This window comes from Anser anser (genome assembly GCF_964211835.1).
Source record: "Anser anser genome assembly, chromosome: 7".
NCBI classification, from domain to species: domain Eukaryota; kingdom Metazoa; phylum Chordata; class Aves; order Anseriformes; family Anatidae; genus Anser; species Anser anser.
Window position 1 is genome coordinate 35,629,396 of NC_139727.1, and position 26,629 is coordinate 35,656,024.

The following is a 26,629-nucleotide window of genomic DNA, read 5'->3' on the forward strand; positions in this document are numbered from 1 at the left end:
TGAAGATGAAGGGAGAGAATAAATGGAAACAGATTTGTGAACCTTCACTTTTCATTAGATTGCCTGAAGGCAGTGATACATTAAGAAATGTCCCTGTCACAAGTGAGAATCGTTTTGCACCAGTCATTTGCATGCTGAGCTGTTGCCCTTCAACTGTTAGACATGATCTCTTTTAAAGACATTGATTTAGCCTACTCGACTCTATGCATATGATTTAAATGAAGATTTGGCTGCATGTTCTGTGTCCTTATCCACCAACTAGCATGTGCCAGAGGTGTTCTTCTGTTTAACTGTTTTCTTTCAGATGAAATACTCCATACCTACAAGGTCCTCCAGGATCTGCCACCCCTGTGTTTTTGTTTATGGACCTGCTTATCTTATACACGGAGGATGCTGAGTTCAGTTAGTCTTCATTGCTCCATTATGAGTACCCAAGAAGTAGGCAGGACTTGCTGTAGCAGGTAGTGGTAGTGCATTGCCTTTCTCTGAAAATAAACGAGGCTGAACTGAAGATGCTTACTGATACTGGTGCACTGAATCATCTTCTGGGTGAAGTCAGGTAGCTCCATGGACAAAACACCCCTTGACTTCAGCAGAGATAGGCCTTTGAGGACAAAGTGTGGGTTTAATGTGTCATGTGATATACTAGAGTATGCTGTGGTGGGGGAAATATAATTTGGTAGTGAATTAACCCTGTCTAAGCAACACAAGAAAAATATTTTTACAAGAATGCAATAAAAAAAAAAAAAAGAAAAAGGAAAAAAAAGAGAGAGAGAGAAAAATCACATGGGACTTATGACTATGTATTTATATATGCTATGAAGGTATGTCAGACCTCTTCCAGAAAATGTCTGCTGAAAGTAAGCACAAGAAGCAATGTCTATTTTGACTGTAAACACTTTACAGCAGGTAATTTTCAAAGGGTTTGACCAGCAGTTAGAACACTGGGATCCTAATCCATTTAAGTTTGGCCATTAAATAGCAGCAATTACAATTCCCCTCTGTACTTCCCTCTGGGTATATTAACAAACAGCTGGAGATATAAATATCATTGAGGAGCTCTTGCTTTTCTGACATTCATACCAATCTTCTTGGCATGTTTCAGCTCCTCACCAAAGACATGAAGCAGCGGCTGGGTTGTCAAGGGGAAGGCGCAACAGAAGTGAAGAGGCACCCCTTTTTCAAGAGCATGAATTTCAAGCGGTTGGAAGCAGGAATGCTGGATCCTCCCTTTGTCCCTGATGTAAGTACGATACACAGAACACCCACTGGCCTCTTTCAAGAGATTTGTTTCTAAAATAACTTCCCATTTTTAGAGCTGTCATCACTGCATATGTGGGTAGCAGACCTAGGAAGATGTGATAAGCAATAGGGCTGAAGCGGGGAGGCTAGGAGGAGGAGGAGGGCTGCTCTGTAGATATGTGTGCATGCAGGTAGGTGGGCCTCTACATAGGGTGTTAACCTGGGGCTTCTTTCATTCCCACTTATTTTACCAGTGTTCTTGTGTGACACTGGAGACACCGCTATATCTGTTCATGCCTCAATTCCCAAGCTTTAAACTTGGAACCTCTATGTTCTCTTAGCCATAGTAGTAGTGTGAGAATAAATATGCTCGGGACCAGATGGTGCTTGGAAAAATCAGCAATGAAAGCCATATGTATACACATAGGTATATAGACATATATGCTGAGGTGAGATCAGAATTAGAAAGTCCAGAGCTTGAAAGAACTGAGGAATGAGCTGGATCCTTATGAAAACAGGCATTTGTTACAGAAAGTCTGAGTAGGTTCAGATAACGTGTCACCTCAGGCAGAATGCTTGGAGCTGAGATAGCATTTTTAACTTGTTAGTGTTCGTGCGGAGTAAAACCCAATGCTGAGTCCTTACTCAGGTTTACACACCAGTCTCGCACATACTGAAAGACTGTTGCATTGGCAATAAGAAAACTTTTTCCACCCTTTTATGGTATAGATCTCTACCCCAGTGCAGAGTTATCTGATTATTTTCCTCCTGCAGGGCTCTCTTTCTGGGTAGGCCTCCTGTCCGTAAAGTTCCCATATGGTTCTAAGTAAACACTGCCATTTTAACTTATTAAGGAAAGTAACATCTTGGCAGCTCTCATTCACGTTGCTGCAAACTCAACCAAACCAAAGTGGTTTAAAAGCTACAAAAGTTTACTTTAGCTGCTCTGGTTTTGCTTTACATTTTACTATGCGGCCTAGTTATTCCTGCCAATTAGCCCATGGTGTTACGACCTGCTTTAGTGGGAAGAAATAGGAGACAAGCTACTATTTCTTTCTGATGTAGAAAATTAGAAAATTCTGGGCTGAAATTTGGGATTCGCCAGAGTGTATTAAAAGCTTAACTGTGGCATGTAAGGCCCAGAAGGCACCTCTTATAGACATATTTGCTAAAGCAGAGGCACATAAATTTTTATGGCTATTTATTGGGAACTCAAGAGCTGCCTCTAATTTAAATTATTTGGCACTTCATCCATAGATTTTGAAGTCTTTACTGAAGTCAGCTGAATCGCCCAAAGCTATATAGCCAATGGCAGAAGTTGTAATCCAACACATCTTTCTCCGTCCTCCTCTAGCCTTCTCTGTCTCCACAAAAATGTTGCGGATTGCAGCCACCAGAAATGCAAAGAGATGCAGCCTCCAGCAAATACGACTTTTGTTAGGAATTAGTTTGATTTGTTTGGCCACGCTGCTCAGCTCTAGGTAAAATACTGCACAGTTGGACCACTGGGCTGTGCAGTCATGATACCATGTGTTGACAATATAATTCAACATGTGCTTGAGTTTGTTAGGTTGGGCTAATTCCTCAAGCCACCCCTCAATTATTCCTGTGCCTCAAAGGGTAACTTTGTGTGGCTAATGGGAGCTCTCTAAGCGCACAAATGACCACACTATGTCATGTAGCCAGTGATGACTATTTCTGTTTTCTATGACTGACTGCTGGAATATGAGCTAAAGCAGCATCACTGCAAAAAGTCCTGTCTGTATCCCAGAAAACGGAGTAGTTTATAAAGGTAAAGCCATTTGGCTATTTGAAGAAATGCAGCCAAGTTAAAAGAGTTAATAGAGGTGATTCTGGACAGCTTCCAGCAGCTGAGCTATTAATAAAAACAATGGAAAAATGCCAAAAGATCTTCTGTTTTCTTTAGCAGTTAGTATACATTCCTTTAAACTTTTAAGCTGCAAAACCCACAGCTACCTGTGCAGAAGGTCACTTCTAACTGAGATCCCTTTTCAGAGCTGTCTCCAGTGTGTCACTCATAAATATTCTGTTATTCTGTTGTTCCCTGTCTAGAAGAAAAGGCTATTGAAGGCTTTGATTTTTTCCTTGCTTTCCACCCTTTTCCCCTCACCTCTTAACCATATGCTATATGGATGACTAAAACCCACTTTGTCTGCACTGATGCTTTAAGGACTTCAAAGTGGGACGCTTAACGTGCTTAAAGCAGAGTCAGCCTTTGATGATAAACATGCAGGCAGAGTAAGTCTAGAGAAGCAGGATGCATAGTCACTTGTTGTTAGGCATTCTCACTTGACTGAATCTGTGAATAGAAGCACATGGTCAGACTCAGAAATATTTTTTCTCTTGCTGTTTTTTTAATTCCTCTGCTGAGACAGCCCAGAGCAGTATACTGCAAGGATGTGTTAGACATCGAGCAATTCTCCACAGTGAAAGGAGTAAACCTGGACCAAACAGATGATGATTTCTATTCGAAGTTTTCCACAGGATCCGTGTCTATTCCATGGCAAAATGAGGTAAGGATGTGTCATAGTAAAATTACTCCAATAAAACCCCTAACACAGATGGTTTTAGAGGAGCTGTATATTTCCAGTAATATATAGCTACTGCATAACTTGCCAGACTCTAATGATTTCATGAGTTACAAATGGCCTCTTTCAAGATCTATAATGTACCACAGATGTCAAGTTCAGGTGACTGTATCTGTTGGCTGTGCATATTTGTGTAAATTGGCAAGGATCCTACTGTACTTCCTTCTTCTCCTGTATTTCTATGGAGGTGTTTTGACAACAGCTCTGAGGAACTTCCGCAGGATGGATGGCAGTCCTAATGGACTCCATTTGTGATCCTCATCTCACCCATTGTTTTGTACCTGCAGCGGGTCCCAGCTGCAGCAGTTGACTCGAGAACTTGAACAGCTCCTGGGTTTCCAGATCCGGGTCTTTGTTTCTGTTTGATATGAAAACAGAATCAACAGTTGATTTCATAATACAGATCTGGATCAAACAGCAGTTCCACTTGGGCAGAGGGGTGTTAATAACTGGGATTTTTTGAGTCTGCCTGAATATACCTAATATCCTCCATAGTGAAAAAGAAGAAAAGACTAGAAAAGTGTGTGGGGCAACCTCTAATAAGACTGATGTGCAAACATACAGAACAGATTCAGCCTCTCTTTTTCATACCTCCTATTTACCTTCTATAGCCACCGACAGGAATTCAACTGTTAACTCTCCTAAAACATTGCTCAAGCTGTTGATGGCAGATAGTGATCCTGATCCTGACTTTGAACAACCTGGTGCTACTGGAATCTATTTAATGCAGATGTGTCACTCCTTAATTTCTTTCTTTCTTTGTTTCTTTCCTATTGTATTCCACCAGATGATAGAAACAGAGTGTTTTAAAGAACTAAATGTGTTTGGACCAAATGGTACTATTTCACCAGACCTAAATAAAAGCTTCCCTCCAGAGCCACCCAAGAAAGGATTGCTACAGAGAATATTTAAACGGCAGGTGAGGTCTTTTATGACTAAAATAAGGAACACCAGTATAGATGGCCAGTGTCACATACCATGTTATGATGGTATTTTTGCTATGATAAAGACAGAACATCTTAGAGAGGGCTGTTCATCACAGTCCAATTGCCAGTTAGCTGCCAGTTTCCTGACTAATACTGCATATCCCAGATTTGCAGATATCCTATGTCACCAGAACCATCTTTTTTCATCAGCTTTGTTTCCAGTGGTTGAAAACTTCTTACCCAAACTATTTTTCAGTGGTATGCTGAAATGCCTTTTGAAATGGTTATTTGTTTTTTATAAATTCCTTAAAACTCCTTGATTTATATGTTAAAAAAGAAAAGAAAATGCAAAAGCTGAGTGAGATAGTCAAGGCAGGAAATCGAGGCTCTAGAAAAGAGAACAGACCAGAGAGTATGTGATATACAGCTTTCATGTGGCACCATGGCACAGTTTGCAAATCCAAATAACATTCTTAGACTTATGTATTTCTGTAGGGTTAAAGTCATGCCTCAGCACTGTCAGGTAGCCTCTGTATTAGTCAGATTTAGTAGATACTGATGTTTTGCAATGAATTGAATTTATTCCTGGAGTTCAAGTGAGTCTTCCTCAAGAACTCCCACGGTCCTCCTGACCTAGAGAGGACTACAGGTAAGAACTGAAGAGTATTTTACAGCCAGAGGTCTTCAAACAAATATCTTGCAGTACAGTCAGTACATTATCACCATAAAATTAACAATGTTGGGCTAAAAGAAGCTTGGCATATTTGCAGAAGCTAATTGTCATTGTTTTCCTCTTTCTATAGCATCAGAACAATTCAAAGAGTTCTCCAAATTCAAAGGCCAGTTTAAATCACCACATAAATTCAAATCACGTAAGTTCAAACTCCACTGGAAGCAGCTAGTTCTGACTCAGTTTTATGAAACGTTACATCCTTCCACTATAGTCTATGGAGCTTCTATGGATGAGAGAGCATCCACCGTTCAGTGGAAAAAAAAAAAAAAAACAAAAAACAAAAACAAAAAAAAAAAAAGGATCTCCCCAAAATGGAGATTTTCTACCCATTCCTTCCAGTGGAGCCTCGCATTTTAAGAAGAAATTTCCACTCAGGTCTGTTTCTGGAGGTGGCACTCAAGACTGTGTGAATCAAATTTGTCTATTTAGAACATTGCAATAGAAATTCAATGAACATGACTACTTGCACGTATTTAAATAGCATCATACTAGAACTGAATTTTGTCTTTATTATTTTTAAAGAAAAGTTTTGTAAATTTCTCTATTGTCTCAGTTTACATTTTGTACATTTGTATTTAAATGAAAGTCAGACTTTGGAGGTGTATATTTTCCAAGCAGCAGCTGTAAAGCCATGTGTTTTAAGACATTTTTTTAAAAGAAAAAAAAATGTGACTCAAGACTTCCAGAGCCTCAAACAAGAAATCATTCTTTTTAGTAAATCTAGAAAATTATTCATAAATCACTTTATCAGACTGGGTTTTATTGACATGCATTTTTATGGAACAGTTTATTCTTAATTATTTTACATCTGTATATTTGGTTTACAGCAACACTGCATACATTTCTCCTCTTCATTAATTTGTAATGTCTCGCATTAAATGCTAAAAGATACTGACAAGGCTTTGATGTATTCACGAATACTACTTGCTATGCCTAAGGTTTGTGATGTCATTGGACCAGCACAGCTGAGATTTGCACTTATTTACGTTGTTAGCTCATCATAATTTTCTTGGTTAGAAAGAGAACCCTATTTTAAACTCTTCTCCTTCACTGGTTTTTGAACCATTTCTGATGACAAGAAGAACAAAACCGAGTGAGAGGTAACCAGGAAAGCAAATGACCGTTTCTTTTTCAAGATCTTGAAACCTGCACCCACTGAAAGTAGAGCAAAACTCTAAGTGTCCTCAGTGCTGCAGTCAAAAGTCCAAGGCCTTTCCACAGTCGCTCATACCAACCAGGTAGCAAGAAAGAAATTCAATAGTCTGGTTTATACTGACCGTGAGATTCATGTCAGCTCTCTAGAGCTGAGCTGTGAAAATTCGGAGCGGGATCTGAGCTGCTTTTGAGCAGTAGCAGAACCTTTAAGTTGTGTCTGCATTTAAGAGTTCTTTCACAGTCTTGACAGACATACATGACTCATCCCCTCAATTAGGTCCTTGACTTAATTGAATAAAATGTTAGTTATGAAATGACACTTCCCACTTTTGCTTCCATCTTTCTTTGTACAGGATCCTTTAACCATTGTTGAAGACATTGTTCCCACTAGTATAAACAGGATCAGTCAGGATCAGTAGCAGTACCTGAGACACCCGAATTACGCTTTTCTCAGGCTACCATCTATTATTTTTAAGAATGCCAGATCAAAAATATGGTTGCTTCCCTTCGACAGGAATTGGAAAACCTTTGTACCCCCAAGTGCAGACATGATCTCCATAGACTAATATATTCTGTAAAACAGGTTTGTTCACCATGATCATTACAATGTTGGCTAAAGTAGACGGATGAGCTCACTCCTTTCGGTCAACGAGGAACTTCTGATGCTCAGGCTGCTGTGTCTAAAGTCCTGTTAGGTAGCAGTTCTGTTATCCCAGGGTACTAGGAAGCACTATTCCTGAAGAAGTCTAAGTAGCCAAAGTTCATTAGTCTATTAATTTATATCTTCTATGTGGCCAATGGAGAAGAGTTAAAAAATACAGGTTAGCAGTGGCAAAGGTATGAGTGAGTCACAAAAATTACATACTGGAACACCATGAAGACATGAAGGAAAGAGATAGGACAGAGTCAGGATTTGCATAAAGCAGCTTACAGAGAAAAGGAACTAAGATGGGGCTTTGGTGCCTTTCTCAGAAGTAAAATATGTTAAGATGCAAGTCCATATAATTCCAAAATCTCCCATTTTTCCTGGTCAATGGGACCAGGAAAGAAAGAAAATGGGACCATGCAAGAAAGCTGTGTAAGTGTGCCATAACATCACCAAGAATGTGTTTGCTTTTTTCCTTCAGATCAGTGTGGCACAGAAATTCCTTTTTCCCACGTAGATGGTGCTCAGGGAGAGCTTCAGCCACTCTCCCATGTCAGATGATGGCATTGCAGACCGTACAGAACATGCAAGATTGTAGAGAGATAGTAATAGGTCTGAATTTTGAGTAATTTTTTCTCTCTGGATCATCTGCAAACCAAATCTATAATGGTTTCAGCTTCCCGATAGGAGGGGAAAGAAATATTGTAGAGGTGAAAGCCACTGCGTTTGGAGGGGTCTATTACCTCCAGTTCCATTCTCACAGCCTGATGGAAAGCCACCTAAGTCAGCAAGATTCTGGTCAGTCACTTTAGCATGCTCTGCATGGACATACGCTTGCTCTGAGAGGTTTTCCCAGGCCTTCTTCAATGACACGTAGGATTTCAGTTGCTTTCAAGACATGTAGGTGAGAAGTAGAGGAACATATCATAGCCAGACCACTGATGTGTATCAGTGCACCTGAGGCAAGATGCACTTCTTAGTTCATAGAGAGCTGCAAGGGATGCGCAACTCAAATCTGTTTTTGTCTTCAAAAAGACTTCACCTTCTAGCAGCATTGTACACTTTATGTTTGTGCACAGTCATCTGACTTCATCCTGTGCACAGATGCTAGGGGTAGGGGGTGCTGGCTGGGGGACTAGGGTGAAAGACGAAGCTCTTTTCTCCACTACCGCCATTGTCTCACTTTGCAGCAAGAGATGAGCATATTCCCCCATCAGAAAAATGTGGCTGAGAATATCTACCTACCACATGGGGAAGAAAAAAGGACAGCTGGAGGAAGGCTTAGCCCGTTAATGTTTCATGGGATAAATCTGTTAAGACTGCGGCTATTGGCGCAAGGGCTTCATTTCCTACACGTTACTAGTGTGGCACATGAAGACTAAATTTTCTTTTTTTGCCACCTCCCATTTGGGAAATAAAATCCCAATAATACAAAACCCTTATTGAAAGCTGGTGAGCAATTTGCAAAGAGATTGTAAACGACCTTATACCTCTTATATGCTGTCTGCCTTAACTAGCGGTGGATTACTTTGTTATACAACAACAGTGAGTAACAGCAAATGTGCCTTCTCCTGCTCTCCTTTCAGCTGGGACAGATCGTTACTCAGCACCTCTAGGACTCTAGCAGTGGACACACAAGGACAGTGCTAAGTCCTGAGATGACAAAAGTGGCATTCAGTGATACTTGGAATTTATAATGCTAGGGTTAGAAATCCTGAATCCTCCAGATGGTGTGGGAGAAGGATGCTTATGCCCACCTGAAAAGTCAAGCCTGGATCCCAGCCCCTTGGGAGCAGTGAGTGAGTAAAGGAAGAGATAGAAAACTAGGTTGTTTGAGGGAGATTTGATACCGCTTCCCCAAGTGTTGCTATTCTGTCCAACAAACTTTAAACAGTATTATGATGCTTGGGAAGCAGAATTGTCGTACTCTTTCAGTATCCAAGTCCTGATAGATTTGATCAATATCATATATCACTAATGATAATGAACAGTCCTAGGAATCTTATAGTCAGAGTCTGTCTACACAACAAAACCTGCAGGATTGTCTTTTTCATTGCCGCTTTCTTCTTTTTCTTTTTTAATATATATATTTATTATTATTCGACTCATCAGACATCCAAGACTGGAGAGGAGTCACAGTCCTCTCACTTCCATTATGTGACCAGGTGCAATTTGAGCACAGAATTCAGGTCTGAAGCCCTGCCCTGCATAGTCAGATATCTAGAGAAAATTGGCATTTGTCTCTGTGGAGCCAAATTCAAAAATACTAGGAGCCACAGGTGTTCAGGGGCTTTGAAAGAACAGAATTATAATTTCATTATACAATCTTGGAGAGCATTGGCAAAGTGAATAGGTTTGGGTGTGGGTTTCCACATACCAAAGGAGAAGAAAGGAGTAGTTATTTAATGGCTTTTTAAACTGATCAATTTTCTGTATCTTCTTTCCATTTATGATACAGATTCTTTCAAAATGTGATACAGATGTTCAACAGTTATTTTCCACAATGTCTCAGTGTTCACTTAAGTCTTCTAGCATTTTTCCCACCCTCTGGTTGGACGAGAGGCTTTTTGAAACAAGTGACTAATGAGGGGAAAATAACAAATAATAAACTCTTACGTGTGCACTCTTGGCCTAAATTATCTAAAAAGAAATTTTTACAAGAACAGCTATGACTCAGATGTTGTTTCTGAACAAAAACCTGGTAAAGGTGTAAAGATAATCAAACCAAAAACGTCCAGGAGATCAAAGTGAATGTTAGTGGATGGCAGAGTTCAATATTGCAGTGTTCACCTGGCCCTACTGCCTAGTAGCTGGCAGTTTGGGATGGCACCAGGTATCCATAAGAACAACTTGACCTGTCTTGTTTTGCAGTCATCCCCTCCCCCAAAAACAGTGACGAAGAGTGCCATCAGCTGTAGGTAATCAAACTTTGCTGACACAGTGATGTGTCTGATTACAAGACACTGATTCTTAATTTTGTTCAACCAGAACTCAGGTTCTAACTTGAATTCTTTGCTTCCTCTGTCAAATCCAGTTGCTATTAAACTTTTTCAGTAGAGAAGCCTCAGCTGACAAGAAAACCAGAAAAGCAATCTGTAATATTAATAACACCATCAGTAGGACAAGGAAGAGAGGGTCTGAGCTCTGGAGTACAGCGTGAAAACTACCACAATGTGTGTGTCTTCAGCAAGTGTCAAATGGCAATTATTATCTCACATCACTACGCATTCTTCCTTGGTTCATAGTATGTTATTCCTAGTTTTGAGTAATTTGGAAATTGCATACACGAGGTCATATTAAACGTAGAGTTGGGCCCATGGCTCAGAGACAAGATCACCTCTGTGAGGAAGTCATACATAAGAGCTTGGAAACACAAGTAGGGACCCATTCAACCTGCACAAACAGCCGTCACACAGGTCTGTGTTCCCAGGGTCTGAGCCTCAGCCAGGAGCTCTCTATGTAGACTTGTCTGGAAGAGCAATAAATGCACACTCTTATAGCACTTCTCATGGCTATCCATGGAACAGGTGGCTGCAGGACAAGATATGGGTGTTTTAATCTCTGCTCCACAGTTGTGTTTTTTTTTTTTTCAGTTCAGTAGCAAGATGTAATACTCACTTGTTAAATATCTCAATGCAGATGAGATCATTCATCAAACATTTCTAGGCACTTCCTGTACAATCTTTAAAGAGGCTGGACTTTGCTTTAAAAGAACATCCTTGGGTTAGTCTGTCTCTTGGGACATCTTCCTTCACATATGTAGCATGAAGCACAAAGTGGCCTCTGGAAGCTTTAGTGGTCCAGAGTAACATTAATAGTACTTAGGTGCCAACTTCCCAAAAACACCACTTGGACGCCTTGGCTGTCACTGCAGCAAATAAGTCTGGTGGTGAAGGGAGCTGGAACCAGAGACTTAAAGGCTCTCCTGCCTGAGGATGGCCCTCGTCTGTCTCAGGCTGCAGGGAAGTACATTTGGCATTGAAGTTTGGAAGAATCTGTGCAATGGCTCTGTTCAATGCCTCCATGCAAAAAGGAAGGTTCCAGAGTTGTCTATGTCAAGCCTTCCACAAATATGAGCTGCAATTTAAAACACTAAACGTTACTTAGAGTAAGAATAGTAATGACTAACAACCTTATGCTAAAGCTGAAAGGCTATGGAAGTTTAAAACAATTACTCACTTTCATGTGCTGGGCAGGAAACAATCTCTTTTAGATATACTAAATAGTATTATTTATGTAGTCCTGGCTGGTAATAACTTTTTGCACTTAGCTACAAAAAGAAAAGAGGAAGAAATCGGTCCAGAGAATGTTGCAATTTTATTTTTTGTTAGGAAAACTACCAAAGAAGGTGAAAAGCCCACAGCATGCCACAGTATTATATGCTCACCTCCCCCAAACTTATCCGTGATAATACAAATACAAGCTGCTGCAGTTGATTCAGCTAAGCTAGTGTCCTGTCAAATGGGTTTAATGAAAGAAACAGTTTTAAACAGATCATTGCCTATTCACTAAAATGAATATTACTGCTTGTGCAGAAGTATTCTCCTTGTTTTATGTACGTGGAGCCAGAAGTGGTGGATTGTATTGCTATTGCACCCATGTTTTACTTCAATCCCTGGCCAAACCTCTCTGCAATTCTTCTTTCCCATTCTTGAACATGGAGGGATGCTCTCTATCTATCAATAGAAAGCACTTTGGAGTCAGTGCATAAAACAAATCAATACCAATTCTTTGTATTATTATTTAAGTGAAATAGGTTTAATATAGCTGCTCTTATTTACGTGACTATGGAGATGACTCTTGTAAATAAGGGCTCTTTTTTATTATTGGTTTGCCTTAGTTCTGTAGAGATATAACAGAACGCACTTCACTTCTGTAAAGCCATCTCCAACAGAAGATGAGATGACTGTAAATGTTAAAGTATTCATTTCTTATTTGAGTGCTAGCTACTAATTGCAGCATTCAGACGAGCACTTCCTCTTTTTTATATTGGAAACAATTATAGGAAGGGGACAAAATGACATTCACTGGTTCAACTTCACAATCTTTCTCTTTTTGGCCAAGCCTACAAACGAATTCCTAGGTACCAATTAAGTGAAATGCTGTGTGAAGTCACAAAGATGCACGCGTGGCAAACATTGGGTCAGCTCACTGCCCGTCTCTGAAAACAAAGAGGTAACCACATGCTGGGATCAATGGACTCCAAAGGGGAACTCCAAGTTTTCTGGATAATCAGCGGTCCCGTAGAGAAGATTCAGTCCCAGAGAAGAAACATTTCAGGTAGTGGCTGGATGACAAATGTGTTTTCCTTTCTCATCACCTCACACGCAGCTGTTAAATATGTTTATTAGCAAGCTCAAATGATTTATTTCATGTGTATCGAATGCGATCTCCCTTAATTGCATTTCTTTTAAACACTGGACACTCTTCTGAAAGACTTAACATTTTAGCCTTATGAAGGTGAAAGTTGTAAAAACTTTATTTTGTGTTTCTGAACAATGTAGATAGACCTAAAGATTTCATGAATTATCATGTGGTTGCCCATATCTGACTAATAATTAAAGTGTAAAATTGCAGTTTCATATTAGGGTTAGTCTTTTCACCTGCTTCAAAAATTAAAAATCATATTTGGTATATAAACATACACAGAATATCCTTCTGATTGAATTTCAAGAGCATATCCAGGATTAAATGTTTTTAAGCACTTCTAATACTGTAGTCTATAAGAGGAGCAGACACTTCTAAAGCAATGTTAAAAGTTGTCTTTCATAACTGAGTCAACAGATCATTTTTGTAATAAATTAAAGCAAGTGTTCTCAACTAGAAGAACTAGTGGCTGTTGGTATTGTACAAAAAATCATTCTAGTATCCAAAGGGTTATGGGTGGGGAGGGTCTGTTTGGTTTTGTTTCTCTTTCCAGGGAGATCTTTAACATTGTTTGATGAAGCTAGTTTCATTTGAGATTGTTATTGAAGATAAAGGCTTCTGTGTTCTATGGCTGCTTGGATTCTTCGTACATAATGTCCTAGTAATGTCACAGTGCTGCTGTATCTAGATCAAACCACTGTTTCGATTGTTTATTTTTTTGGTTTTTTTTTTGTTTTGTTTTTGGCTTTTTTAATAAATTCTTTAATTTAAATACTTGAAAACTATGGTTTGCTTTAATGAGGCATATAATCAAACAGGGCTTCTTTAAGTCCTTAGGATCTTGAAGATGACTTAAGTGAGAGTTGCAGCTCATATCTTGCTAAGTTCCTTTGTGACTTTGTATGTGTTAATAGTACTGTCTTTTTAATTTTCTGACCCATCACATTTTCATGGAGATTGAGGGAACTAAAAACCAAATTGAGGTTGTATATTCCTTTGTGGAAGTTCAGATTCTCATCTGAAAGCAAGACTGTATTTTCCCTGAGTTGTCCTGCCTTCCTTACCTCCCCTGCCTTCCTCTGCGATACGAGCCTTCAGCCAACACAACTCTTTATGACCTTAAAAATAGGTTGAATGAAAGGATGACAAAATCACTAGCAGGGGTGTGGGCTGCAGATCACATGAACTATTTTTTGAAGTTGCGCATTGTCTGATTTATGAGGCCCTACAAAGGGCTTTGTCTAAGCTCCAATTAGGCAGAGAGAAAGTGTTTAGAGAAAGAAAACAACAGCCATCAAAACGTGCCCTTCGGTACTCTGTACATAGAGGATCTAAAACAAAGACAAAGTAGCTGCAGAATCACTAGAAGGAAAGTTATGCACCACTTTTTCTTTAAGAGGAAAAAGACGAATCTTTCAAAGAAGCATGATGAATATTTTTATGAGCCTGCTAATGGCAAACAGTGTTTGCATCAAGTTTCATGAAAGAACATTGTGAAAACAGATTATCTGCATGAAAGCAGCTACATCCAACAGCTATACTCAGTAAAACCTAAGGTAATAGACTCCACAAATTCAGGTCATGCATATTATCACTTTCCAAACAAACCAAGCCATTTTTCACAAGATTTTAACAATCTGAGAGAATGTGAGATGAAATTTTATTACTTCTCTAACAGTTCTTGGTGGTTTTGTTCTCTCTGTATCTTGATGTCCTTTCCGTACAGCAACATGTTCCCTCTTGAGAGATGTAATCTTCCTTAGATTTTTCCACTATCTCTGGCATGAGATGTTCAGCTTCTCAGAGAAAAGTCATTACGTTATTTTGAAGGAAATCCAATTAAAAAAGAAAAAAAAAACAAAAACATGTCAACTTTTTGAATCCCTTAGGGGGCTTTGCAGATGAAAAATACCATAAATGGGCCTGACTCTGCAATTTCAAGTCCATGGGAGAGGAGACAATACAACTTTCTGCCAAGTCAGTGTCTAAATTGTTGGGTTTTGTAATTCTGTTTCATATCTGGTATAGAGTAAAAGTCAAAAATAAAGTGAAAATAGGGCCTATTAACAATTGGTGCTCTGACTTGCCCTGAGTGGAGAAGAGTAACTGCTACAGATGCTGAGCAGCTTCAGTAGCCCATTTAGAGATGCTTGGTTAAACTTTACCTCACTTTCATACTTAATTTTTAATTACAGTTTATCACTGCTAAATTGTTTCTTAATTAAAGGAAAGTGGGTTCCTCTGCTGTGAGTAAACTTCAGCAGCATCCTAACAGTGCAGGCCTCCGTGTACCTCTGTTAGCTTTTATGGCAGAGGCTTGGGATGCCATAGGGATGCTCCAGACCTGCTAATCTGGGGTCATTGCAGTGTAATAAAGATGAAAATATCAGAAGCAGGGAGGCAGGTAGGCTGCTTTTTTAAAAAAAGCTTGCAGATACAAAATGACTTGCCAAATTAAATTTTAAAAGCATACATTCAAAGGTGCAAAGCCACACACTTAAGAAATGCAAGAGCGAAGGTTGCCTGTATTCCATTAATGTCGTTCCCTTGTCCTTATGCACTGCTATTATTATGCCTTCACATAATATGTTATTATTATGCATTCACTCCCAGAAGAGAAACTAACCTCTGGCAGATTTACAATGAAAACCAGATGCATCCTCTCTATGGCATCTGCTAATACGTTATGTGTGTCAGACTTTCATTTAAGTCTAAAATAAATATTTTCCTCCAGGGAAAATCTCACCTAATTGGCTGCTCCCCTCCATTTGCAGTGGTAAGGCAAATTGCGAATTCTGAAAAATTCATTTAGGAGAAGTACATACTGCTCTCTCCCATAAAAAAGGACCAAGAGCTTTCAGTATCCCATCTCTCTTCACTTAGATGTTATTGATCCCAAAATTGGGAAGGGGATGTGGAATGAATCTGATCGGTTTCCTTTCCTTTCTGGAGTGCAAGCTTTTGGTTGTTTAGGGACTGGCAGGAGGAATGAGAGAGATTCGTAAATCTGTCCTCTCCTCTCCACATATATTCACTCCTACACTCTGCTTCCCTGCTCCCTCACCTTTCTGGACAGATGAAGACAAAGACAGAAACATGAGGCCCAACAGCTGAGGAGGCAGTGCAGAAGAAGAAATATTTCTACAGGTAAGTGAGTATTGGAACAGGGAAAGTATGAGCTGCAGGCAGGACAAGACACTCTTCGAGGCAACTTTCAAGGGTGCTGAAGAAATGGGAGGAACAGGGAGGTAAGTGTGGTGGAGAGAAGTCAGCACTTGGAGAGATGAGGTCTGGTCAGAAATGTGGCTGCACTACTGCTCAGGACGGAACTGGTGACATCTGGAAGGCAGGTAGAAGGACACGGGAGAAAGGAAAATGTTCCTTGCTTCTTTTGAAGCATTTGGTTCCCCCTTTTAATGGGCGTGGGTGCTCTGCACCATCAAACGGCCTTTGAAAATGGATTAGAAAGTAGGTACCTTTTGAAAGAGAAAAGGGGTGAGGGGTGGCATATTTATGAGAATAAAGGAACTTCCAATTCCTTTCATGCACTGCAGGTATACCAAGCACGCTAACAGCAAGTGCACACAGTGCTGAGGCTCTCACTCTCACTTTGCTCCCACCAAGAGAAAGAGGAGTCTGATGTGTCCCCATCAGCCAAAACTACTTTTATTAATGTACACATCTGCAGACAGGGTTTTGTGCTTGGGTCTTAGCAGAAAGCTGCTGCTGCCAGCCCAGCTACTGCTCTATTCTGCTATTTGGACTTTGCAAATTGATACATTCATTACCTAATTTTTCCAGCTCCGCTTACTTGTTAACTCATATTGAAAAATCTGAAAGTGAAGAAAGAAGCATCAGCTCAAACTAACACTGTAATGATAAACTTATTGCTAATTATACTACAGGCAGTAGTAGTGCTTTTTAGAAGCTTGAAATAGTTACCCTGCTTTGGGCCTGGTCCTTGGTCGGTGCTCTGTAGAATTAAACATTGACATTTCGTGTAATTGAAAAATGTAGCTGCAGCTGGTGTTGTATACTTAAATAACCACTATAAGCACTAAAATACAATAAACAATTTGAAGCTCAGATTACATTGAGAATTTGCTATGTTGTCCTCATATTTACAGCAGGAAAGTGGGAAGGATCCTACCTTCATAGTTACTTCCATAATTCTCACTTAAATGCAGCTTTCTTTCCTCTTTGCCCTTGTAGTTCTTTTTAAAGGTTTGTGAGCCTGCACATGAAACCATAATGGCTGATCAGATTTAAAAATAAAACTTACATCTGTCTTTGCTTTTCCATGCACCAGACACTGCTACAATGATCCACCTGGTGATTACAACATGTGGCCACAAAAGAAAATCAATCATTTCTCATCAAGTATTTGCATCCATACAAAACATCACCAGAAATGAAATGGGTTGAAGTGATATGATAAAAAAGCAAGCCTTAAAACAAGTAAAGTAAATTGACAGGACACAACAGTGTTTTTTCAGATTAGCTAACAGAAAATGCACATTACCAGTAAGAAACCAATCTGTTCCACTGATGATAATCACTTTTTTTTTTAAGGCAACTTAAGAATTCAATAATATGTGCATGCATTTCGAACACTGTTCTCTGTGTATAGTAATTTAAGACTATTTCACAATTTCACTGATTCTTTGAGGAAAATAATTGAAAATAAAAATATGTAATGTCAATCAAGAACACAATACGAGAGTACATTTTGTCCCACAAACAAACATATTTCTGTGTCAGAATGAACTAACACACATGAGCTACTTAAGTCAGAACAGTGCTGAGCAGGAACAATTCTGCATTTTGAGGACTGTAGGAGTAGCTGTAAACAGCTCCAGTGTTATTTTTTTTGCACTAACGCTTCTAGGGGAGCAGCTATGTGCATTGTTAAAATGTCCAAGAAGTCACCCTTGTAGAGGTCCAGGACATTCTGGGTTTCCTTTGGATCACTACGCTCCATCACTTTCTTGTTGTCTTGGTTTGCTGAGCTGCAGGATTCTTCTGTCTCCGTGCTACACCCAATCATTACCACAGCACTGCAGCTACTTCTGCGCCGAGATCCTCTGCGGGTGAGGAAGGGGTTCTGGTTCTTGTCAGCAAATCCTTTCGTCTTCCTATTGGACCTCTTACTTTCATAGTTCCTGAGCTCCATTAGCCTCTCGTTGAAATACTCCTGCAGTGGTTTGTCACGGAAGCCACTGCTGGTTGCTGGGTTGCCTTTCAAGTAGCCTCTTGAAGAGCTCCCCAAGCAATGGGGTAATGAAGCTTTGTTTGGAAAGCTGTTCAGCTGTGATGAAGAGCTCTTTCCTTCCAAATCCTGGAAAAGTTGGTTGAAGGATGGAGTTTCTGAGTTATTTCTTGATAACTGTTTAAAATAGGGGGAAGGGAGAGGAAGGGTTGGGGCAGAAGGGAGAAGGGAATCTGAATTAAATTGTGCTGGTTTAAGTAGCAAAAGATCTTAAGTTTATGGTTCCACACAGTAAAGAGTTGTTATGGAAAGTTTTAGGTTTTTAAGCTATATTTCTTTAATTTAGAATCTCTCACCTGCCTGTATTAAGAGAAGTTCAAGTTTATCCATTCCAAATCTCTTTAGCCTGTAGCTGCTGTTTCCCATGATTAAAATGTATGATTTTTTTTTGTCCTTCTTTACTCCCAGAACTGCAATTTTCACATATGATATATTTCTACATCCTAAAACTACAAAGTTTACAGTTATTACCCTGCAGCATATCATAGATGTGCATGAAGTTTTCTTCTCCTTTCCTATCATAGAAGGCCTTTCTGCCTGCTAACGAACCATTTTCATACTTCAGCTACTTGAATAGTCAAAGGCCTGATCCAGCCCCTGTTGACATCAGAGGGTGTCTTTATGTTGATTTCAGGGGAACACCCGTGCTGTGAGTCTTTTTATTGACTGTGAGGGAAATCAATGAGTGCCAAAAAATTTGCTAGAAATTCACCATGTAAAAGATTGCCTTTCCATGTCCACAGTTAAATGTCCCCTGGGTTCTCAAAGTTACTGCTCTGCCATTTCCATCTTCCTCACACTTACTCCAAGACACCCCAGCCTGTCTCAAGCTAGCAGGAACAACAGCTGGTTTCTGTTTGCCAAGTTAGACTGGACCATGGCTTTTTCTTCGCAAAATCTTAGCTGTTCAGCTTGAAGGAAAAACTGCTTTGTATTATATTACTGTTTCAAATCAATAAAAACTTTACTGTATGTAGACAATAACCTTCACAGCAGGACCACGGAGCATTTTTCACTCATTTATTATGTCTGACAATGCCTTTGGTATCAAGAAAATGATCATTCATGCAGTTTTTCACAATTGCTCATTAAGTCCAGATACTTGCTAAAGGTTCTGCCACAAATCTGGTTTCAGAGCCCAGCAATGTCTCAGCAGGGCACTCCATCATCAGCATTTGGCAAGTTGCCTACTAGCGATGAATGAAAAACGTTGAGTACAAACCAGGAATAGTGGGTTGGACATGACATGTAAACTGAAAAGTAATCAAGTTTTTGATCTCTCACTATTCCATCACATTCTGGAAGGGACCCAGCAGAACTAATGAGCCTGCCTAGAGTGATTGTGCTTTTGGAGTAAGTTAGGTGACTGAAGAACACTAAAACTTGTCTAAAAAGTAGTCTCTCCTTCCTAATTCAAACCTTAAAAAATACTTAAAAAATCTTGACTTGATAATGTATCGGAGTATAACTCTCTAAAATTCTGCTTTTCTATATGAAAACATAGCCCAAAACTTATTATCATATCAAATATCAATTTACCAGGAAGCGGAGAAATAACTCTAAGAGCAGAATAGGTAGTAGTTGCCATACATTTCAAAGAGAGTTTTTGCATACAAACCTTAATGTCTTGGAAGCCTGGGTACTCTGGGATGATGGGCAAGGTACACATGCTAACACTGTTTGACCGCTTTTTTTTCATCGTCTTACGAGAGCAAGCGCAGTTCCTGGAGAGATGAGATTGTCCCGGAGCAGCTGGATTTTCACTGAAATTAAATGCTTTACAGTCTTTTATGTAGCAAGTTCTCAAGCACATCACTGAAGCAGGTCCCTCCATTTGAATGCGATTCAGGAGCGTTTAGAAGCAATCTGTATTCCAGAACAATTCCCTCTCTAGTTTTCCTCTAATACATAATCTCATACCAGTGAGTCCCTTGACAATCCGTGGGGCTGAGTACCTGCAGACGCAGAAGACCAAGCTCTGAGCAGTATGTCTCTTGTGAAACTGGGTTCTTAGAGATCGCAAGCAAGTGATGCCTTCACTGAAGTCTGAAGCTCTCAAGCCATTAATGCTGCTTTTATCCTCTGAAAGCTCTTCACAGAAGGCTGGTAAATTCAGACCATGAACGTAAAGGGCTCAGGTGAGGAGGGATTTGCAGGGATTACAAAGCTGCACCTTCTGTCAATAAAGTCTCACGCTGTCCTCTCAGACAGCCTAATGTGACGCAGCAGCAATTAAAGAAGATCAACAGCCTGCACGCAAGAGTGCAAGAGTCGTCACTTGGCTTACATTGGAGCAGGCAGATCACTGCCTTATGACTAGGGGCTCCACAATAAAAAAACGTTAAGGGCTTTGGCCCAGAGAGACAAAAGGTGAGTAAGTCAACACAACTAACAGCTAAGAAAGAGAGCGTGGACAGCTATAATTAAAAATAAAATAAATAGATAAATCTTCCAAGAAATTCTATGCCACTAGGCATCCTCAGTGTGCTTGGAGGTGGGCCACAGTCCTGGAGATCTGAGATGACCCAACTGCCTTGCTGTTTGCGTAGCCATGTCTTGTATAACTAGAGAGGGGTGCGTGGCCTTTAAACAGCCTGGCTCCAGCAGCAGCTTGGCAAGAGACCACGGTAAGAGTGAGGCTTCTTTCAGCCAAAGCCATGAAAATATTCATAGTGAGAAACAATAGCTGCCCTGAACAGCTCACAACCTAAGTAACATAGAGGAAAGGCAAGCAGGGAAACAGCTCCATAGTTTTGATTTACAGATACCTGAGTGGTATCATCACTAGAAACAGATAAATTATGTAGTTGTAATAACTGGTGAATCATTAACTTTGGCAGCACTGGGCCGCTTACTGCCCACAGCACCAGTGGATGTCTCCTGCCACTGGGAGGGCAGCACCTTCCTCCAGCGCCCCGCTGCAGCCAGCCTGCATGCAGAGCGCTGGAAGTGGGAGAAGAACTGCCTCTTCTCAATCACGTGCCAGGGAGTAATTGCTGTGCTCACCGGTGCTTGTGAAAGGTAGCCAGAGAGGGGATTTACATGCTCTGAATATGTGCATGTAAAGATATCCTGCATGAGCTAGAAATCCATATCCATCCAGGGTGTCCATAAATATTTGCATCCATGCATTCAGAGCACTGACCGTGAGCTGTAAAGAGCTTTGGATCTTATCCACAAGACCATCAGCAGGATTTGGGTTACTGCTCCAGCCTGTCTGGCAGATGGCAGCTTGGCAGGCTCAGGGCAGAACCCGCTGCAGCAGCGCCCACCTCACTGTTGGACAAAGCAGGTCAGGCATAAGTCAAGAGCTCACGTAAACAGTTACGTCCACACCTTCCACATCCAAATGCACACATGCAACGTCACTTATTACCAGCTCTGGCTCTGGCATGTTTGATTTGAGAGTAAAATGATTCTCAGGCAGCTGTGAAAGCTCTCAGAATGAATGACCATTTCAGCAACACCCACACCAACATACCACAGATCAGTGTCTGTGTCCATAGCTCCACGTGAGCCACGCACAACTTCAGATATGAGGCTGACAGAAAGAACTTGCATGTAGAGATGTCACAGTGCTCACAAAATAATAGAACTTGAGTCATCTGATGCAGCCCTGATGAATTGCATTGTTGCATACATACTGGTCCCTTAATATGTCAGCACAATGTGCCCTCGCTAGTAGTACCTGAGAAAAAAATACATAGCATTAACAAAGCTTCTTGGCACCAAATTTCACTCTAAAATTCTTTCCTGGTGCCATTTATCATGAGGGAAAACAAAACCAACCAAACAAACAAACAAAAATAAACCCACCACCTTGTTTACTATTCCTTCCCAGATCTCTCAGAAAATCTCTGAGACGATGTTTTTTTTCAGATATGTTCCAGGCAAACCTGGATCAATAAGTCACCACGGCCAGGCAGGAGGTGGGTCCTACCTGTGAGTCTTCATGCCAAGTCACCACATCCAAGTCTAAATTGCATCAACCATGCAGAGACAAGTACAGCGTGAAATGTGACTGGTGGCAGAATACACCTTACCCTGTACAGAGAAGGGGCAGAAAAATAATCAAAAACCAACCAACAAACAAAAACAACCAAACAACAACAACAAAAAAACAGAATCAAATTAATTTCACAATTTCACTAGTGACAGAGAGTTTTATTATTTCCCAGACCAAGGCATTCATGGTACTGCCCGCAGTTGCCATCTGATTCACAGAAATAAGAACTGTGCAAAATAGCTGCCATTGACAGAGTTGCTTTGGGAGCTGTGATGACATATTGTAGGTGTACAGGCTTTGCAGGGGTCCGGTAAATGCACCGGTTATTGTAGACATGGTAGAGTTCCCGCTTTCCATTTACACTTGCAGCCTGAAAACCCCTCATTATCAAAATTCATTCCCTCTTCTCCACGGAAAGCATTTGCCTGGTTGAAGTGAGACACCAGCAGCTTTTAATCTGTAATTGCTCATTGTGCTTAATGAATCTGAGAATGTGACACCGAGTGTGCCACTTGCGTGGAGCTTTACAAAGAGTCCCACGTTCCCGTTTTAATTGGAGGTTCTGGTTCTACTCCCGCAGCCTAAAATCAGAGCTCACGGAGACTGCTCTTTTATAACCTCTTGTTCCTTCTTGTACCATGTCATTACTGCGTGCAGTGGGGCCAATGTACTTCTCTCGTCAGCAAAGCTCTTTGTCCCATTTAACATGAAACTTTACATTTTCCTTTGATCCTCTGGTGAAAAGAAACACGACTTTCAGCAGCGTGTAGGTTTCAGTAGTTACCTACCTTATATCCTAATGCTTTTACACTTTTAAAAAGTTTTTTTTTCCTTTTCCTTTTTTTTTAAATAATGGATAGTTGCATTCTTATAGCATTTCTCAAGTCAGATAAGCTCAGATTGTTTATCATAGTTTGCACGAACAGGTTGTGGCCATGAATCCCAGTTTTTCTGCCTTGGGAGTAAATCACTCAAAAGAAAAATCACGCGAGGAATTGTTTACATTTCTGTGACCTCTACTTTTGCTAAATATTTGCATTTTCTCTGCTGTCCCTTCAACAAATAAGAACTGGTTTATTTTTATAACCAACATTTCAGTATTATAAGTTAGGTGAATGATTTATAACATTGCTAATTAATCATAAACTGCAAAAGAGAGAAGTGATTTTTGAAAGTACCACTGAGTGACACAGATAATACAAGTCCAAATCCAAAACCGGATGTGGGGTCCAAAACCAGACCCAAGAACCGGTTATAGGTAGATTGTGTCGCACTGTTTTTATAAATAAGTAAATTTCCTTGTGGCAAAAAGAGATGTTATGCTTATTTAATGGTATTTTCTATCAGTGTAGTGACTATTTCCTAGTTAGAGATATCTAACTTGTGTTGTAAAAGTACCGAGTAACTCCCAGAGTATTAGCTTCATGAAGCTACAACACTTTGAAGGTTACAAAGTTTTATGCAACAAACAAGAATAACCTCCTTCTCCACCATTTACACCAGAGTAACTTCTGCAACTGCGATGTGCTGACCTCCTACTGGCGTTAAGGTACGCTACGTCCCTTCATCCCCAGAACCGGGCCTTTTGTCAAAGCAGGCACCCACGTCAGGCAAATGTGGTTTGCCTTCTCTGAACGGCCAGAGTCCCGAATCTGCTGCTCACTGTGTTCTGGGTCGTGCACTCGGTCACCCCACACTCCCTGTGACCACATTTGCCACTAATTTAAGACTAATATTTGTTTGTATTTGCTCGTATAACATTGTTTCTAGTATTTCAATACCACTGGCATTCGCCCCGTGCCTCGTCCTTGGTTTGTCTCTGTGCAGCATGCAGCAGGCAGAGCAAGGCTGCTGCCATACCTCTCACCTGCCAGTCCAAGCATGGGCTGCTTTGGCTGACAAAAATCCCCAGTGTGGCAGGTCTGGTAACTGCTGGAGGATCGATTCCTTAAATGGAAGTGCAGCTTCTCGGATCTGTGACGTTTTCCTTCCGAGAAAAATAATCTGCAGGCTGGAAAGGAGGGGAAGCTGGACCTCAGCTGGGTCACGATGTGAAGGACCGGCTGAAAGGCCCATGTGTTGAAAATATCGCGAGCTAAACCCTAAAAACAGCATAGAAAGTTGAAAATGTTTTGTGATGTTTAATTCATTTTCTAGAGGTGACGTCAATCAAGGGGCATTTGCTGCTGTATGTTTTCAAATTAAACCTGATGTTTCCATCTAATTCCCTGAATCAAAGAGCTGCAGCTGCAGCTCTGAAAGCTCTGAAAGCTCTGAAAGCTGCCACAACGTGCACCAAAATCCAGGAGGGGAACACCGTTGCTGTCTTGTGAGGGTGGGTGTGTAAGCAAACTCACAAAGAGAACAAAGTGAATACACTGAAACCCTTCTGCCTTGCTCTTAAAGGGATGTCTCTGCTGCGGTACACTGTCCCCATACTATAAACATGCTCAGAGCCAACAACAGTCCCACTGAAATATCCCACAGCTCAGCAAAACCATTGTGAGCTGCTGCATAAGCCAGAGCTTAGCACAGGAGCTTTCCTACATTGAGCTGACACTGAGAGCTCCAGTATTAGGTGACATAAAGTCTCTAATTTTTCTGTCAAACTGCGAAAAGTACTGATTTGTAGCACTTGAGAGCAGAGACGGGGAAGGCAGCCCCAAATCCTCAGTTGCAGGGGAGCAATAGCAGTGCTGCCTGTGAGCAGCCCTCCCCAGCCCGTGCGAGGACGGGAAGGGCTCTCTGCAGTCCCCGCTGAGCCTTGCCATAAATGTGCCTCCAGCCCCAGCAGGACACACACAGCCCACGCTCCTGACGCTCGCTTGGCCACCGAGAGGCCTGAAGCGATGCAGAGAGGTGGGAAAGAGGAGCGAGCAACGCGCCAGCCCCGTCACTTACTGACCAAGGAAATGACCAGGCTTTGCCAGTAAGCGAGGGAGTGAGGTATGTCATGAAAAGAGAAGCGGTGAGCTGCTCCTTGCCCAGACACGAGGGGTGGCGGTGTGGGAGCAGAAGTAGAATTGCAAAATGTTGACTCAAAATTTATGGCTTCTGAGGTCGCTCAGTTCCTCGTTTCGAAAAGGCTTTGGTCTAGCCCTAAAAAGAAGCCTGAGCTGTATCACTGCTTCTGCATTCGGACTTCCCCCAGGTCTGGCTGGTATGACTGTGTGTCTTCTGCCCGTACCTCCCCTCCACTTGCAAAAAAGGCAGCGAGTGTGTGTGTGTGTGTGAATCTATACACCCATTTTACTTGGCAATCAAACCTCTGATCTCACCCGCACTCTTTTGACCTCAGACCAAGTTCCATGCGTCTCTTGCCCTTTATTAGATGGCTAATACTCTTAAAAGAAGAAACAGATGGCACCCGTCTGCGGATGTCAAGTGCTCGCCTCACGTGGCATGTTTACTGCTGGATTTTCACCAGAGTCCTGGCCCACATAGCTAGGTTTTTGTCTTAATCACCAGCTTTGGACCTGAAGCAAACATTCACTGACTGGGTTGAGCCACAATTACATTTCTGTCTCTCAGTGCTTCTGGTTTGGTTCTTTTTTAAAATCGACTGTACAGGAAAGGGATTAGGGATGCTTAGAGTTCAGGAAGTTGAGCGTTAAAATCTGAAGTTAAAAAAAAGATTGGCGAGGAATAATGCATGCAAGAGCTGCACTCCTGGGGGAGGGAGTGCAATCTAAGAGCAGAGCTACAAGAAGAGAAGATCCACGTTTCTCAGGACATGTGAAGTTGACTTGGGAGCACGTTTCCACTGTGGGTGTCCATGATTAACACTCCAATTTGTACTCTGCTGTCCTTCTGGACAAACTGTGCCAAGTGAGTATCTCACATGGAGCAGAGAGGTGTGACCCCTTGTGTCCTGGGGTAAGGCAGCTGTGAAGCCGTGAGGTTTGCCACTGCATTCGCCAGAATGAGGATCTCAGGGCCTGTCTTTCTTTGTCTCTTTTCCTGTTTCTGTTTGAGTACATGTTCCCGAGCTTCCTGGCCGGGTGACTGACAGCACAAGGAAAGTGCTCATCCCTCTGGGCCAGCAGTGCTCGCTGTGGAGTGTCCTTGTGCCTGCCCGTGTTAAGGGTGAATTCACCTGAACCTGTTGACCCTGGTGGAGTTTTGTAGCACATTTACAACACTCCACGTCTTCCAGGAAAGCGCTTTAAAATGTATAAAATCCACCTCCTCCCTCTGTGAGGGCTTACTTCTGGAAGCTACAGGTGAACACTTAATGACCGCGCTGACACTGCCAGGTGTTTCAGAAGCATTAAGCTAACGCGCTTATCCCACAGTGCCTCATCTGCCCACCTTTATCCCATTGACACTTCTAAAGCAGGAGGAGGAATTAGCAGGGTAGAGAAAAAATAGAACAAAAGTCATATTAAAAGTCATAATGTGGTGACGCAGGGACTGCTCCGCCAGATACATTCCTTTTGTCTGTGTTCTGCACCTGAACTGTGTTGAACTACAAACCGAAGAGATTAAGCAGGCTGAGGCACGGTGTCAGAGCCTCCCCGTATTCAGCTGGGTGCCTCAACAGGCTCCGAACTGCAGCATTTCTGTCCTCCTGCCCTCACCAGCTAGGGGTGTTGCTTCCCGGGGACAAAATGAGCTGCAAAACACCAGAGCAATGAAGAGCTGACAGCTTTATCAGCTGCACAAAGTGACGTCAG

At 41.3% G+C, this 26,629-nt stretch overlaps 1 protein-coding gene and 1 long non-coding RNA gene across 5 annotated transcripts in view; one reads left to right on the forward strand and one right to left on the reverse strand.

The window, feature by feature from the left end:
* GRK5 (G protein-coupled receptor kinase 5) overlaps nt 1-13,460 on the forward strand; it is a 168,266-nt gene extending 154,806 nt beyond the window's left edge. For 2 of the 4 annotated variants that reach the window (XM_083843478.1, XM_083843477.1), the window contains exons 14-17: nt 1,106-1,243; nt 3,639-3,776; nt 4,639-4,770; nt 5,581-13,460. In XM_083843478.1, the coding sequence (XP_083699604.1) occupies nt 1,106-1,243; nt 3,639-3,776; nt 4,639-4,770; nt 5,581-5,679 (507 nt within the window). In that variant the 3' untranslated portion in view covers nt 5,680-13,460. The remainder of the gene's footprint in view (nt 1-1,105; nt 1,244-3,638; nt 3,777-4,638; nt 4,771-5,580) is intronic. The other 2 variants (XM_083843475.1, XM_083843476.1) reach the window with 2 other exon arrangements.
* On the reverse strand, nt 10,883-19,922 carry LOC310902259. The gene is made up of 2 exons (XR_014586592.1): nt 19,566-19,922; nt 10,883-18,064 (listed from the first exon to the last, which is right to left on the reverse strand). It is a non-coding gene; the product is annotated as an uncharacterized lncRNA (long non-coding RNA).
* Between the last annotated feature and the right edge of the window lie 6,707 nt (nt 19,923-26,629).